This window comes from Aulostomus chinensis, chromosome 10 (assembly GCF_037954235.1).
Source record: "Aulostomus chinensis isolate RoL2024-O1b breed Wild chromosome 10, RoL_Achi_v1.0, whole genome shotgun sequence".
NCBI classification, from domain to species: Eukaryota; Metazoa; Chordata; class Actinopteri; order Syngnathiformes; family Aulostomidae; genus Aulostomus; species Aulostomus chinensis.
In genome coordinates, this window is record NC_141329.1 from 23836726 (window position 1) to 23853975 (window position 17250).

At 39.5% G+C, this 17250-nt stretch overlaps 2 protein-coding genes across 10 annotated transcripts in view; both read right to left on the reverse strand.

Moving 5' to 3' along the window:
* Positions 1 to 10495, reverse strand: part of LOC147254950 (neurobeachin-like) — a 180945-nt gene extending 170450 nt beyond the window's left edge. For all 4 annotated transcript variants that reach the window (XM_086216541.1, XM_086216540.1, XM_086216539.1 and 1 more), the window contains exon 1: positions 9917 to 10495. In XM_086216541.1, coding sequence (XP_086072667.1) covers positions 9917 to 10177 — 261 coding nt within the window. In that variant the 5' untranslated portion in view covers positions 10178 to 10495. The remainder of the gene's footprint in view (positions 1 to 9916) is intronic.
* Positions 10496 to 14544: 4049 nt separating this feature from the next.
* stard13b (StAR related lipid transfer domain containing 13b) overlaps positions 14545 to 17250 on the reverse strand; it is a 75214-nt gene continuing 72508 nt past the window's right edge. For 5 of the 6 annotated variants that reach the window (XM_086216545.1, XM_086216543.1, XM_086216544.1 and 2 more), the window contains 5 exons: positions 17002 to 17116; positions 16697 to 16921; positions 16382 to 16599; positions 16105 to 16281; positions 14545 to 15943 (listed from right to left, as the gene is read on the reverse strand). In XM_086216545.1, the coding sequence (XP_086072671.1) occupies positions 15826 to 15943; positions 16105 to 16281; positions 16382 to 16599; positions 16697 to 16921; positions 17002 to 17116 (853 nt within the window). In that variant the 3' untranslated portion in view covers positions 14545 to 15825. The remainder of the gene's footprint in view (positions 15944 to 16104; positions 16282 to 16381; positions 16600 to 16696; positions 16922 to 17001; positions 17117 to 17250) is intronic. The other variant, XM_086216548.1, reaches the window with a different exon arrangement.

Below are 17250 nucleotides of genomic sequence, written 5' to 3' on the forward strand. Positions count from 1 at the left end.
CCAAACGCTTCCACGGAGCACTGCACAGTATGGAAGGGTTAAATTTATTGGACTGGACGCACCATTTATGATACCAGATCAGAGCTTGCTCTTGATCTATAGTGTCAAGCAGTATTTATAGATTTATTCCTGTCATGTAAATATTTCATAATGATTTCATAATTATGTTATCTTCTGACATAAAAAGTGTGAAGAGACATTACAAAGGATAATAGTTGTCTTCATTGATGATACCATATAATTCATCTGACACAAAGCACAAAGCCATCTATTACAAATCTCTTTCTCTATGAATGATACATTTACGGGCTTTTTCCAACATGTTGAAAATAAAGAGAATCATTTATTTTTCAAATTCACAAGGTTTTTGTTTTTTTTTAGAATGTAAAAAAGCGTATAAATTAGTTTTCATAAAGATAACACTGACAATGGTTAATATTAGTTATTACACAAAATAACTTACTTATGTTTTAGCAACTTTGTAAAATATCAGCATATCGGATGTCAAGATAAATATCACGCATCCTTCTCTCAAAAAGCTTGATTAATCTAATCAACGATCCACAACCCAAAGATAACCTGTACGAACACCAACAACATAGAAACCTTCTCATGACCGGCGAGTTTGGATTGTTTATTATGTTTATCTGGACAAACATAACCTAATTAACTGATTGATTGTCACAACCGTCGCAATATTTAGACTCTCATTTCTAGATGTAGCCGCAAACAATAGCGAACAAAAACTATCAAGCTGAAAAATTTTTAAAAAGCACAAAGGACTGGCTGTACAAAACAAATTCCTCACGCAAATATGTGTAACTTTTTAGCTAAGGAGTGATTAAAAATGGTATTTGAATCGCAAGTTATGCACCGCTGATTGTCATGAGTGACATACTGAAACGTTCAATATCAAACTGGGTGAGAATCCATCAAAATATTTTGTGTTTGAAGTTGCTAATTTGAACCAGATGGGAAAACAAGCACATGGACAAAAAAAACATATGTCCAAATGGGCTGATTATGGAAACATCCGGTTAGAATGTGTAAGGGAGGATAATGAGCCATAAAAATAGATAGTTTTCATTCATTATGCTGATCCCTCAGTTTTATCAGTGTGAGATCCAGTGCTTAGCAAATCCTTTATTCTTCAGTATCAGCAGGAAATGGAAACATCGCAGTGATACTGGAGCCATAACTATCAACATCTAGCAGATTGATGACAGAAAACTTTGCAGGATTGAAAAGCAGGAGAGCATGGTGAGCCCATCAGTCTGACCTCAGTCCTCTATTGGCAGCAGGCTGCACTTCCAAGATTGTAGGGAATGAAGTGTAAATGAAAACATAACATATTCGAAACTGAGCCATCCTATCATCAACTCCAGCCCTGTCAGGCATAATGTAGAAATCTGTATTCACAGCACACATCATTAACTGCCTAGTGGCTCATGTGCAACTGAGAATTATAAATCTGTCACTTCTTGCAATACAGCGCTCAGATGCCTTAGCAACACCAATAAAGCCAGTGTCTGTGCTGCATGTGTTCTGTCACTAAGAGATACAGCAAAAAGAAAGATTGCTTACACAAACACCATCTTTCCACAAGGACGCAAGTGTTTTATGACAACTAACATGTATTTGTTGACAGATCTCAGAACAATACTTTGCTCAAAGTCTATTCTTTCATTCAGTCCCTGGACAAACAGGAAATCAACCATACAATCAAATCCAAACAGAGAAACATCCAGAAGATCAGGAACTTTAATATTAGTTGAAACCATCTCAACTGGGTCAAATGAAACTTTATTTCAGAGCTGATTCATACAGAGACAATAATATTGCTCATCACAGAAGACAGGGATGTAACAGTGTACTGATATTGAAACCTGATATTTTTCAAACGACAGATCCATGATATTACACCATATAAACACATTTTTGTGTTGCTCTACAAAAATGCTTTTACACAATTTTTTTTTCATCACAACCTGATCATAAATGTACAAGCAAGATCGGAAATGATCATAAGAAGGCTGTGTTTAACATAAGCTAAACCATTCTTAAATTATGAATCTGATCTGATGCATTCAAAACCAGGAAAAGACTCGCATTTCCAAACACTTCTGTATTAGCTATCAATTGTCAGGTACAGGTGTCACAAGCCGTATTTGTACCATTACTTTCAAATCACAAAACTTTCAAATGCTTTTGCTGCATCGACACAATGATGTCAACATTTTGCTACAGTAACTGGCTGTCATCCTGCTGCAGTGAGGAATATGACATTGCCTGACAAAAGATGCAGCTAATCTCCATAGAGATGAGCATGCGTGTGCAGGGACTTGTCCCTATGGGGGGAAACAACGCACTAACACCCAGGCTGGGATTTGGTTGACTGCCAGCAACAGCTTCACCCAGGAGAAAGCCTGAGTATTCACGTTGTTGTTGCTGCAGCTGATGACGGTCCAACTCACTTGGCCCAGGCTACAAACACCTCTGGTTAACAATGGTAACTGACCACAGCTTTGAAATGCAAACAATGGTCAGTAGCTTTGGTATGTATGGTGGAGGTTTGGCAAAATCACGCAAACATGAGCTCCATGGCTGGATTATGCCATGAGATGTGATTCATTCACACATACATCTGTATGTAAATGCAATGTTCGTCAGGCACATATACAATGGTTTTGCTCAGCCACAAGCTAATCTCTGAGGTAGGGATGTAGATTTGGTTATAATATGCCCTTCGGGGGGGGGTGGTAGAGGATGAGCAATGCCTAACTGGAATAAACATAAATGGAATGTCAACACAATGTAAAAGGAGCATCAGCACAAGCAAAAAAGTACAAAGAAAAACAAATAGGAACTAGGAAATGTAGATGCTATCGATAAGTCGTGACACTCCTGAGTTCACTTGCATTTTTTTCATTTATTTTAGCTCAGCCACATACAAAAACCCTATCACTACAAAGATACCTACAAAAATATGTCCAAAGAAGCTAAATAAATCAGCTCCTGCAGACCTTGATTTCTTTGTGATCAGACCGAATTTAACACCGAACACCTATAACCTTCAGCTTTGGACAGCTTTGTGGGGATGGTAATTTGTGGTTTCAGACTTTGTTTCAGGGTTAGGGTTCAACATACCCCACTGAGCTAAGAAATACATCCCACTAATGTAGGCAGAGGCCAAATGACAAAGCAACAGCATCTCTCCGAGGTAGCAGTGCATTGGTGAGGAAGAGGAGAATGAGAACTGGATGAAAACAGAGAAAATGGAATTTGTGGCCTTTGAACAGTCTTGTGATGTATCTCTTGGGCATTGAGCATTTCCTAAAAGCGCTACTAGATGATGGTTATCGGTCCCACTACAAAGGGTCTATACCCATTAGTAACTCCAATTTTCTATCAAAATCTTCCAAATAGAATGAGACTAAATTCCTTCTTTGGTAACGCACACAGCGAACACTGAAAAGAGAACTGTATTTTTTTTAACACATTTCAGTACAGTGCAGATCAGTTAATAGCACATTAGCGAATCATAGTCTTCACTTGTTTATGTTTTTCATTTATTTTGGGTTTGAAATTGGTGTGACAGAAGTTAATCAAGGCTCTGGGGCTTGAATGAGAGTGGATGAATGCCTTGGAATCACACAACTGATGTAAAATTGTCTTTCAGAGTAGCCATTAGTAACACGACACTGTTCCTGTCTGCAGAGAACCGAAGCAGACAGGTGAGAGTTATATTATGGCAAATAGCAATATAAACAGCCGTTTATCAAGATGAACAAAATCACTTTTCCTTCATGTTATTCTGCTCAACTGGATAAAGATCATGCCATGAAAAAAAAAATCATTGTCCAGGTGCGAAAAGAAAATATCCATCCATCACAGCGTCTTATCTGTGTGATACTGGCCAAAAGAATTTGAGCAATACTGACAAAGGAAAAAGAATAAAAAGAAGCTGACAAAGTCCTGATACCTTGGAAAACAGATTAATAATATGAGATAAACACAATCTTTAACAGTAACAGTTTGCCACCTGGAAAAGACATCTGCTGCACAGCCTTTCCTCGTGTCATCAGACGGAGGGATGATGAGGTGTGTGATCAGGAAGATGTGACGGTGCATTTCATACGCCTTAACAAATTGCCATACATTCTAAAACATGACATAAACACACCATCACTGTAAATCACCATACAGTGAAATAACCTGATCAATTAAGAGAGAACCTGATGTATTATTATGCATAGTGACATGAAAAAGACTCACTTCAGAGACGCCAGTCGGATAAATGTCTCCAGGTGAGACAGTGGAGCTCAGTCTCTCTTTGTTACTCCATACAATTCTGGTGGAATCGCATCAACCTTGAAGGCAGAGCTGAACATCCCGTCTTGGAACACATTATCCTAATTACAACTGTCATTTCTGGATGCTAATACACAAAATATTAATAGTATTCCCCTTTCACTGGCTTCAATAGGGAATAATGGCACAAAACTGTACGTTTGGATTGTTTAGCAAACTAATTCACTCCAGCACAGGAACACATTCTTTTTAAAAGGTCATGTATGGCAAAGATGTTCCATTCTTATTCAATTATCCAGTTAATATTTGCAATGAAAGACTGGCATTTTGCCAAGCTTACACTAAAAATCCCTTAAACGGAGCACACCTAATTATTGTTGGGCTTATCTTAACTCCCTGCAGGCATGAGATTTTCAAATAATTAATTTGGCAAGGACACCGGGCAGATCTTTAGTCCATCTCTGGGAAAAATTCAACATTTTAACATGTACATGTACAAGCAATCTCGAGCCTTCAGTTGACCTAAATATATCAACTGTGGGCAGAATATCTACAAATGAATGATGCAAACTCCTCAGAGGACTGGCAGATTTGATGCTTCTATTTTTGAGCTGACAGCTAGCCACTGCAGCATCATTCTGGCGATTTTCTTTCAAATGCACGGTCATAATGAACTTAGTTGACAATGGGTCCCCTCAGAAAATGTGCTCTACCTGTGAGCTTTTCTGCCTTTGTAATGTGCTGCTTGTGTGAAATTACTCCTCAAATAATATCGGACTTAGAAACAGCGACGATAAGTACTTACTAATCAATGAGAACTTTTAAAAAAAGAAGATGCCACCGTAACAATGGCCCACACATTGTGAAGCTGTGCTTGTTTCAAGAGGAAAAAAAAAACAAAAAAACAGTTCTGGTGTATTGCCAACCTAATGTATGAATTTTTATAGCATTCCTGCATTATGCAAAAGAGGCAATAAAAATGTAAGATTTAAATTTAAATGCAATCAATGTTTGTGGAATCAGTGCTGAGACCGTCTCAGCCGCCACGGTTAGGCTGAGTTTCACCTGCCTGCCGAGAGCTGCCTGAACAACACGGGAGCACAACATGAGACCTTTGTTTCCGTTAAGACTGATGAACAATCCATAGTGTACTGATCATCAGGGTTTAGAGCTATTATTTGATTAGACTGTGGAAGCAGCATTGCCTTGGTATGACCGTCTTCCATTTAACTGTTAACTTAATGAGTCTCTCAAGAATTATTAGGGCAAACTGTACAGTGTTCATTATTTGGCATATTCTTAAACTAGGTTAGAGAATTTAGGGTAGTTCTGAAAAAGAAATTCAATGAAAAATAAATGTGGGGTGTTAGATTCATTGTCAAATGTGAACAAATCAATTGCTGATGACCATTTGTCACTAATTGCCAGTGTAGGCCAAAGATTCAGGATGAGAAGAGATTAAATTTGCAGTTCTCTGAAATGTGTTGGTCTGAAACCCTTCTGAAACCTGCCGGTGTGCACAGCTGAACCCTCATCACTGGTGACCTGACAAACTCAGCAGGAGGCAGCTCCCCAGCTGGCAGGAGTCAAGCTGAGATGCACCAGTTTACATGACTGCAAAACTTTCCCTGCAACTTTTTTCGTCTCATCTTGAATCTTTGGTGTACAGCGAACTTTGATTTGAAGTGTCATTACTGAAGCCACTACACAAAGATGTCACAATAGCGCTGTAAAAATGGCCCCTCTAATATGACACTTTTCTTGTTTACACAGACTCAAGACACGCTGGCACAATGCTGCCCGAGTTTTCAGTTTTACATCACATGGTGCCGTTCTATATCTGAATACTGACTCAACAGCATCTTGAGTTTGAAGTGAGCTATTCCACCATTCCAACTGTCCCCTTTACACAGACGATCCACCGAGGTTACTACCTCCACTGCCGACTCAGAAGCGCAACTATTATTTCAACTTAGGTCACCATACCTATGAAATTCAATGTCAAGCAAAAACAGAGAGTGTGAGTTTCTAAAGAACCATTTGATCGATTTCCAGAGATAAATTTAGTGTAGATGCATTATTCAGCAGAGATGCGTTTTTTTTATCTGCTGAAAACTGCATTCTTGTGTTTTTGTAAGGAAAAGTATCAGTTGTATGAAATTCACAACGTTAAGCCAACCCAAAAAAAATGCACCAGTATGCAGCTTTGCTCGCACAGTCCCCTGAGACAAATGTAAGAAAATGTAATCGCATGCTACAACAAACAGCTTACTGCAGGAGCTACAAACAGAATCTGTATTTATCCATATTTTGCTATATCGGTTGAAATATAAGTAGGTGGAACACACTGAGCAGACGAGCTGTGAATGAACGGACTGCGCTTAAGGAGTAAACCGACAAGTTTCTTTAGATGATTTGGTATTTCTCCACGGTAAAAAAAAAAATAAAAATGGAACTATCAGAATCTACGACAATTCCAGCTTCTTCCGGCAGTTCTTATGAAGTAAAGAATATTCAACCCTTTTTTTAATATACACGCACAAAGAGGAGTGAATGTTTCATATTAAAAATTTGGGTGCGATATCACTTTAAGACACCCTAAAAACCTTGGCGATAACTCTCCTGGCACAACAGTCAGGGGCACCTACAGGGTATTTCATCATGCCTGTGTGTTGGTATCACCTAGTTGTTGACAGCACATGAGTACTCTCAAATGTCAGAATCAAGATGAAGAAGATGTGTCGAGATGAAGAGGTCACACTCTTTGCTTTCATGCTTTTCCATCAGAACTCATTATGCATCAGATCATACACGACTTTGGTCATAAAGACGCTAGCAGATGAGCAATCTGACTTCCTCTATCGTCAGAGGACTGTTCTTTGAATGATTCATACCAAGTGACAAGTGGAAGTGTCATCTTCTGTTTCCTAAGGAAACAAATCCACTTTGTTTCCAACTACTACAATGACAGAGAGCAATAACTCTTCAATTAGCTGTGAGACTTATGGTGAGAAGAAAACACCCTCACTGACAAGCCTGAAACAGAGGCTGATGGTTTCCATCAAAAAAACATTAAAAGCAGTTGGTCCTATTTGAATCGAAGCAGTTACAAGGACCTTTTAACTGACTTTGCAGCAGTATCCAAGTATTACTGATGCCGTTACATGACCTATATAGGCCAACAAGACTATGATATACGAGTCTTCTAAACGCACGTGTTTAGGTCAGTTTCATTATGACAAACCTAAAGTTATGATGCAGAGCAACCGATGCACAGCTGCTAATTGTAATTTCAGGTAACGTGTGTTGCACATTTCACCATTGTCATATTACTTGCACTGTATAAGCACATCTTATGTAATCACAAATAAACTAAACTATGCTATCAGTATTCATCCTTCAATCTAAACATCTTGCATCCATCTCGCTTCCCAAAGTAAGGCATGACAGATTGAGATCTTCATGACATACGTGGTTATGCAAGTGGAATAAATTCAGCCTTCGCACTGATAAACACTGTTGCTTTTGACCAGAGGGGGTGCCAAAGTCCCAACAAGCTGAAGGTCGACTGTATAGGAACTGCTTAAATAACAATGATTTGCTGCGGCCTAATATGGAAAACCAAACTAACCTTTTTCTGCTAAACGAAAAGACAAAACTCTCCACAATCACAAAAGTGTATTTAAAAGCCCTCATCCTTCCCTTGACCTGACTCAGACTCAAGAACAAGGGAATTAATTTGCGAATGTTTTAATAGAGACCACAATGTAACCAAAATTTGAGTATCTAACAGTGAAAAAGTATTCTATTTATTCTATCCTAGCAAATATTAGAGGATTTTATTTTTTTAAATGGATGGAGGAGCCAGATGACGGTCTGCTGCTCCTGACAGTTTACATCTGCAGTCCCGAGTCCACATTGAAATGTCACCTGGTCATTTAAGATTCAGTTTAGCAGAATATTGGGATTTAGAATGACAAGTCTTACGAGCTGAACGAGGTTCTCCTGTCCAGTCCTCAATCTGATGTCACTAACAGTTACAACATATAGCTTTCCTGTCTGATTTCACATCTTGGCAGAACTGCAGCAAAAATAAAAAACTACTGTAAAGCTGTTTTCATGATAGATGTTCAAACCTGGATTTTATTATTTTTCAAGCTGTTCCTTGGAGGTGGAAAAAAAAAAAAAACATTATTATTTCATTATTCCACAAATTGGACCCCATGAGAGACACAAGTTAGAATCCTTATGGATCTTCACAGCCTCTCTATACTTCAAAAATATTCTGAACTTATAAGCAAAAAAAAAAAAAAGAAAAAAATTCCTTACAGTCAAGACATCTTACAGACAAGAAGGTTATTTGAATGACAGCACTCCCCGCTCTCTTTTCTGGCAAGTACTATTCATGCACATTTTGTGATGCAATTCAGATGAGGCTCATATAATGGCAATTATAGGTGGTTCATTTGCATGCACATAACTCAAATGGGAGTTGCACTGCTGTTTGCAAACAAGTCAAGTAGAAGTCAATTAGTCTGATACCTTAAATAGCTCACCACATCAAAGCACTATCAAGCTCTGTTAATTAAACATGCCATTCAAAAATGTTACTATTTTGAATTGTGTTTTCTTCGTGTGTTCCTCTGCACACATATACAGTAAGAGCTGCAGCTGAAATATGAGCCTGAAATATGAAGTTGCGCAGAAGATGAAACGCAGTAGTGACATCAGACTCCGACATTAGTCTATAAAATAAACCCAGTCACACATAATTGTAGTTATAATACCCATAATCAATGATAAGCAAAATAACAACTATAGTAAGCTACTGCTCGAGCACTTTTTCTGTGAAAAATACCCCTGCAAAGTCAGTGAGAGGGACAAGGTGTCAGAGTCCAGCTATACTGCAGTACTCCCATGTCTGAACATGCCAGTGGCTACAATTTGTCATGCTCCACAAAGTGCCTTTCTGTTGTGCCAGAACAGGTCGTAATTAATCTCTAGTGTACTAAAGCACTCCTGCATGGTCAAAGCACAGATGTGCTTGCTCAACAATATCCTCCTCACATTAAGCATTTAGTCACACCTCACATAAATGCAGCAGAAGCTCACACCGACACAATTCACCAAGAAGTTTCACCATCTTCGCCACGACTGAGGAGCTGCTCAAAACTAATCAGGAAACCTCTGCTCAGGTGTGCTGGCACGAAGTTCCAGATGTTATCTTCACTCCTCTGGGAATTAAGAAACATGCCATTGTAGTGCTCGTATGACGGAAGGTCTGAACCACACCACCTTCACACGTTTGAAAGGAAAAGAGCATGAAGTTAGGACTTGGTCAAAGTTGGAAACTTGACAACTATTTTCATTCCTCAGCTCTCCTCTGTGTTACTTTGTAAACGTTCCAATGTATTGGTGCACCTGCGCATATTAGTACTGTAAAAAAAAAAAAAGTTAATGACCAAAAACCTGGTAAACGAAGACAGCCCCCATTATTTTACCATAAATCAACAGGACATTTTGTTTTTGCTTCGACTGAATTCTGCCCCACTTAAGGTTTAAACGTCCAGTCATTTCAGTAACAGAAAAAAACAGCTTCACTTACCAAATTCAACACCGTTTCCACAATATCCCGGTTGCTAACCTCTCCAACCTGGATTAGTCCGGTGAGAACAGCAAATTTCATTTTGATATTCCGTATTGGTACGGCTGGGTTGATAATCCCAGGCGGGAGCACCACAGATCCAGCGCCAGACAACATCATTGTCTCCCGGGCTGCAGCGGTGCCTGCGGTCGGGTGATAACCGTGACCTGGAGCAGGTTGTCGGTCCGAGAGCGCCACTGTCACCGGTCGCTCGCTTGTCATGTCCACCCAGCCTCGGGGGTGTCAGAAGCTAATGCACTACCTCCGTAATGTGTTTAATCGCTGTTCTGGGGCTTCAAGAGGGCATGGGAGAGAACACTCACGGAACCCCGGAAAACAAAACACAAACACCGTGAAGAAATCCCTCTCTGACAGTGACAGCCATTCTTCGGAGTCCAGTTTGGCCGGTGCCAGTCGCTTAACTGACCTGTGCTGTGTACAGAAAGCCGTGTGTGTGTGTGTGCGTGTGCGTGTACGTGCATGAGTGTGCCACTCTCGCGGCTGAACGTCTCAGAGTCTGTGGAAGTGTTTCCGTTTATTGTCGCCCCCTGCATGTGGTTCCTCTCACTACACCTGCGCTAGTCTCACCGTGTCGGCGGTGTTGGAGAAGATGTACCGCTCACATGGTCCTAACTCGCAGATGAACTACTAGTTTCACAGTATTAACTGGATGAAACTTATAAAGAAAAGAAAATATTTTAGATCATCTCCTGCACTTACTGGAAAACACAGATTCTACTTCCAGCACAGGTTGTCTGCATTTCAGTCCTTTGCACATGCGCGAACGTGCATGCAGCTATGGCAGCAAAAAATAGTTTGTTTTTTGTGGGTCTTACAGTATTTCCTGTTTAATGCACCTACTCATGTCAAAACTTAGTTTCTCTGAATATTGCCAACTCTTTTATGTCATCTTTCATGAAATGCTCTTACGAACTAATTTGTTCTTACACTCAATAGGGTTTTTAACTGGCATTCCTGGCTGATTGCCCCTACAAGAGGTAAGATAAAAAAAAAAAAAACTGATGTTAGGAGGACTTTAACTAGCCATCAGGCTTTTGCTCTCAGTCTGTGTATTGATGGTTAAAGATATTCTAATGTGTTAACGAAGAAATTAGTGCCCTAAGAAATTTTAATGAATGGAGCCCAAGGGTCCTCAAGTCCATAGACTGAAAAGAGATGAGTTGTATTCATTGGAAGGCACGGACTGCAGCGTTTAAAAATGGATGTCTCGACTCTTTTTGTTAATTGTATTGTTGATGAGTTCTATCGCAAATTGGACAATTACTAGTCAGGTTTTCTTTCAGAACTACTGATGAGCTTGCGTTCAAATATTTGTTCATATAAGTCTGGTAAAGGACTGCTGTTGACAGAAATTCTTTAACTGACCCTGTGTCCTCCATTATTCTTGAGTAAACAAGCTTCCATCATTTCCATCAACTCTAACTAAAATTTCAAGACACAAACGTGTTAATGACTCCTACTCCTACAAAGTTATGTTTTCCTTTCAATGAACATAAAGTAAAAGCCGACTGACATACTGTACCTCACTCATTTGACTGGCATGGAAAATTCTGAATGAAATGAGCAATAAAATCTTTCTTGTCTCCCGGATATATGACAATTGTATTTTTAAGCTCCAGATTATGTGTATTGAAATGTTTTCAATTATTGCATCTGTGTGTAGGTACGCGATACGAATGAAAAGATGGACATTAACAGCCTGGCAATAATCCTGTCCATCATCCTGACTGACAGCTGGAAGACAATCTCACATTTCATTACCTCATTAAACTGAACAATGTCAACAAGGCCTCAAATGAGGTAGACATATTGTCATGAGTTAAACAGCTGTACCCCTCGTGTACAGTAGCTCCTGTGCTTTTTAATATCTAATTTTTGGTAATGAAATATAGAACAACTCATAGGTTAACAATTCATTCATGAAGTAAATTAGGAATCGTTGTTGGTTGTTTCTCTCGCGATAATGTTTTGTATTATGATTAAATGCTCTCTGAATATAGTGGCAATTTAATTGAATGAACGAGTTGGATTTTAAGTCATTATGACTGTGCGATGCGATGCGATGGCATAAGCAGCCCGGCTGCTGTATTATTATTGCTCTAATTTATGCTCTCACTTTTTCTGTGCAGAAACCCTCCAACAGCTTTGTAAAAAAAACAACAAGAAAAAAACAGCAGGACATATCAAGTTTGTGTCTCTATCAGGACAAGTTTGCTGTTACCTTTGGTGGTGATTCAAGTTACTATGGTGACAGAAATCTCCAAAACAGCAAAAAATTAGCCCATGAAATGAATGGAGAGCGCCTGTTAAAAACCATATTGAGAAAAACCCAACCTAATTTGGAGCCACGCTAATCGGCCATTCTTGTTTGAAGACATTCAAAGTTTTAAAAGGTGATAAGACTTGGAAGTTTATTTATTTAAAGAATCACTTTCAATACCTACTTCCGTTTTATGAAATCAAAGGTTGTGTTTTATAAGATTTTCAGAGTTTCCAATTTTAAGGGTGTGTATCGCTTCAGCTAGAGTCTGTGATGTCATCGCGAGAGCGGGAGAGAGGCTGGAATTTCTTTAACATATTTCTGCTTAAACCATTGTAAAAGCCCAAAAAAAATCCCTTTTAAGGCATAACTTTGAGTCAACATCCTTGGATAAATTCTCCAATAGGATAACTTCTTAAAAGCATCAGAAATTACAACCTCACCCCCCAGTTACTCCCGTGATAAAATTGAGAAGGATCTTCAAGAGGAGACAGACAAAAGTTTCATCATTGTAGGTCCTGCTAGAACATAACTTACACCCTCACGTCAGGAAGGGTCGTTTTTGAGGGTGGTAGGTAAAGTTTGGATGGGAGAAGCCACTGCTTCAGAGACGGTTATGACCTGAGTTTAGCCCAACTTGGGGAGGGGCGTAACCATAGCAACATAACAGCTGCTACACATATCATTTGTCAAGTCCAATCTTAGAGGCAGTTTACGCTTGACATTAAAAAGTGTCTCCACAAAGACTTCCTCCAGAGTCCAGTTAAACTGTCTCCCTTTGTCCCCCCAGAAGAACTAAACACACGAGCACAAACATTTTCAACCCGCTAACAACCACACTTTACCAGAACACAATGTGATCATGATATTGCAGGAGGGCCTTGGGCAAATCTCCCTAGCAATCTGACAGCTGTCACGCATGACATAATCAAGGCCTGTCAAAGATGCAACTGACACCTTATAATACAGAGCTATAATGCCACAGGACGAACATCCTTGCCAAAAGCAATCTTGTTGTAATTTTAACATGATGCTAGCCTGCTAGCATTGCTGTATGATTGCAAATGGCAAGCTAGCTGCCATCAGCAGGTTAAAATGTTGGCATCATGTTAACATGGTAAAATTTAAAAAGTAATCAGTTATCAAGCTGCTGCTACTAGCATGTTAGCATGCACATTAATAGAAGATAAAAATCGAAAAGTATGCTGCTGCTATTGGGATTTTTGCAAGCTAACACCTTAACATCCTGCTAATATACCACAATCTATATAATGACAGCAATCAGCAAATCATTTGATTTTATTTGTATTTCAGTAGGGTAATAATATTAGCGGGCAGCACGGTGGTGCAGTGGTCAGCACTGTCGCCTCACAGCAAGAAGGTTTTGGGTTTGAGCCCCAGATCAACAGCGGGGTCTTTCTGTGTGGAGTCTCCATGTTCTCCCTGTGCCTGCGTGGGTTCTCTCTGGTACTCCGGGTTCCTCCCACAGTCCAAAGACATCAAGAGGGGATGAGGCTGATTGATACTCTAAATTGACTGTAGGTGTGGCTGTGAGTGTTAATCCAGGGTAAAACCTGTCTCACACCTGAGGGCTGCTGGAATAGGCTCCAGCCCCCCCCGCAACCCTTCACAGGATAAATGGTAGAAAATGAATGGATGGTTGGAATGATATTAGCAAAATGCTAACATGGTCACAGCATGCTAAAATTTAGAACCGATGGCAACCAGAGAGCCAGCTGAAGCTGTTGACATGTTAATGGCTGATCTTGTAGTTTCATTCCAGAACACATGCTCTGACCACATGCACCAAGATGGCCCATTCGAAATCTCTTCATAAATTTTCTAGCTGCTTCATAGTTTGGGTCCTTTTAAATGATTCCAACATATTTTTATTCTGTTCAACTTCTACTCAACAATGTACATTATCTCGTGTCTTTTCAATGTCAGTGTGAAATCACGACTAGAAATTCAATTTGTCCCGTCGTCCTGTTCTCTTTTCATCTCTCTTAAACTTGTGAGTTCCCATTCCAAGAGAACCATAAACCCTGGCAGCACTGCTGATTGTGCTGAATGGAGGTTAATGCAGGGGCTTTTGCACAATAAGAGCATCAAGTTCTGAATATAAAAAGCAGGTACAGGATTGTCACTGTCCATGTTGCTGGTCACAATGTTGACATGGCTATAGGCCAGGAGAAATGATTTATTGGCAAATACCTGAAAAATGGTTCTAGATGAGGTGTGGCATCACTCAGAACTGAAGTCCATATATGTATCATATTAGACGGCAAATCTTTAAGTTTGTTCTATTACTCCAGTTTTATTTATTTATTTATTTTTAAATGGGGGAAATTATAAACTCACAGTAGAAGTGACTATTCTACAGATCAGATGGGTCACCATCCCTCTGAGTGGACAAAAAAATGACAATGAACCAGGTTTAAATGTTTGGTCCATAGCTGCCCTGACAATAATTTGAAAAGCAAAGTTGCAAAAACCCGAAGTGCAGTGTTCATTTTCAGTTGAAAAAGATGTGCACAGAAGCGTGTCTTGACCGATGCAGACCATCTGAAGTCTTGTGCTTCTTTGAATTGGCCAGTAGAGGTCCCTATTGTCCCAGACCAGGAAGAACCATCATCTATTAATTTAGATCAGTATAGAGTTCATGTTCAGAATCATTGTCATATTAGAAACAGTGTTAATACACCTGCCAGGGTTCCATATCATTGGGCCATCACAGGTATTTATCATTCTCAACTGGTCTATGGATCTCTTGTTGCCTCACACTCAAGAGCAAAATTCACTTCAGAAGAAACATCTGACAATTACGATACATTTATTTTTTTTAAAAAACCAACACAAAAACAAACGTCAGTCTTAGGCAACTGCTCTATCCTGTACCATAAAGCAGGTATGATCAAGTCAAACCTTATGTCATTCACAACCATAAGAGGTCAAAGTTAAAAAAAACAAAAACGAAACAACACTCATTCAAAAATGGCAATACAGAAGCAAAGTAAAACCAGTTTACGTTTTTTACCAAGTGTATTACAGGAAGACTGACAGTGGAGGAATCAATATATAAGAAATGAACATATGTACTATTAATTGCTTCACAAATATACAATATATACATCTTGTTTACATATACAGTATATTCACACATTTATATACACTTGACACTTGAGTCTTAATAATTATAGCTTTAAATCTGACATGAATTATATTAACATGCTTCCCAGAAGCTTTTAAGAGCTTGAATGTCCTGGACATTGTAGATTATAGAAACAATAATATAATATTATAAAGATAATAATTATCATAATATGCAGTTTTAGAAATAGCAAGGGAAGTTAATTCTATGGACATTGATAGGATGATTAAATTCCCAAAAGAGTACTTATTCTCAGCACCTATAAGATGTCCTATTGTGTCATTGTGCAAGTACATATAGGAGCTTATCGGAGCATTTGTTCTCTGTACACTGTGCCTTAGTTTGGGGGTCTTCTCTACGTTCTGTCTGCCCGCTAGCAAAGTTGCAAAAGGCTCTATTACTGCTCTCAAATCTGAGCAGTAAAAACAGGCGGAAGTTTCAGATTTTGGTCTCAGGACCATCTGTGATGAGTGGCTGGAAGGAGTTACGAATCCGGGCAGCTTCTGCTGCACAAAGGTGACCAAAGGCTTTGTTGTACCAGTCTGGAGTTCTTCCCCTGAAATCAAAATATTACATTTAAACAAAATGTGGTGTTCACATGTGCTCTCTGTAAAGGGTATTCATATGGAAAGAACAACTAAAACAAGTCAAATATAAATTCATTTATGCCTTTTAAAGTACTTCTGGTGAATGAAATAGCAACACCGTAGGACTTACTTCAAGTCCACTCTGCAGATATGAGTTAGTCTGGACTTTCCTGAGCCACAGGGCTCTAGCAAATAGTTAGACTCCAGCACAATGGCTCGTACTCCTCCTATAGGATGACTGTCTTCATGCTCGATTGAGACAGAAACCAGGGAACAGGCACCTTTGGGCAAGTCTGTCCTCCATGACCTAGATTAAAAAGATTCAAATAAATAGCAGTGTATACTCTTCAGTGTTAGTGATATTTGGTAATGCTATTCTATCTTGTTTTCTTTGCAATATTACTCACCTGAGTACGACAAAGTCCCGGCTGGGATGAGGCGGCATACGGTTGAGAACATACTGAAACACCTCTGTCTGCTTGTCCAGTGTCTCACTGACTTTCCAATGCAGCAGGTCAACATCCCACAGGTGGCGCTCTCGCAACACACGGTTCAACACCACAGATGGTGGCGCTTCCACTTCTACAGATACTTTCCAGCGTCTCAATGGATTTCCATCTCCCACCTTTATAGACATTACCAATTTTTTTGAACTACTGTTACATACAATACAATTATAATACATAATGAATTCAGACAACAATAAAGCAATGACCACCAACCTTCTTGTAGTATAGCTCTGTATTATCAGAGCTGTTGCACGACACCCAGTATTTGGACTTTTCCCGGGCCTCTTTCAGCACGTTCTGAAATCTCCCCTCCATATGCTTTTGGTATGTTCCATCATCATCATCCTCAAGCTGTTTGCAGAGCTCATCAAATGTGGGTGCGTGCAAGTCAGCCTCCACGTATGAATTACGCGACTGAGTAACCATTTCATGAGGGATCTAATAGGTGCACAAAAGCATGAAGTAAGACTCACAGCAACAGGAGGAGGGCTGTCATCGTGTCAATTTAAAATTTTTACCTCAAAGAGACGGTTGCACTCTACGATCATATGAGCGAGCCCCTGTGTTGCTGCTAAGTTTTCATTCAGATCCTTCTGGTCTGGTCGGCCAGTGGCGTACTTCTTTTGCATGGCCCTGGGGATTTCAGGGATAGAAAACTTTTTAGGACAGCAGAGTCCCCCAGGTCAACTTCCCTATGAAACACAGTATATAAACCCTTCCTCCTCTCTGCAGGGAATCTCTTTGCTCATTTAAGCAACAATTTCAGT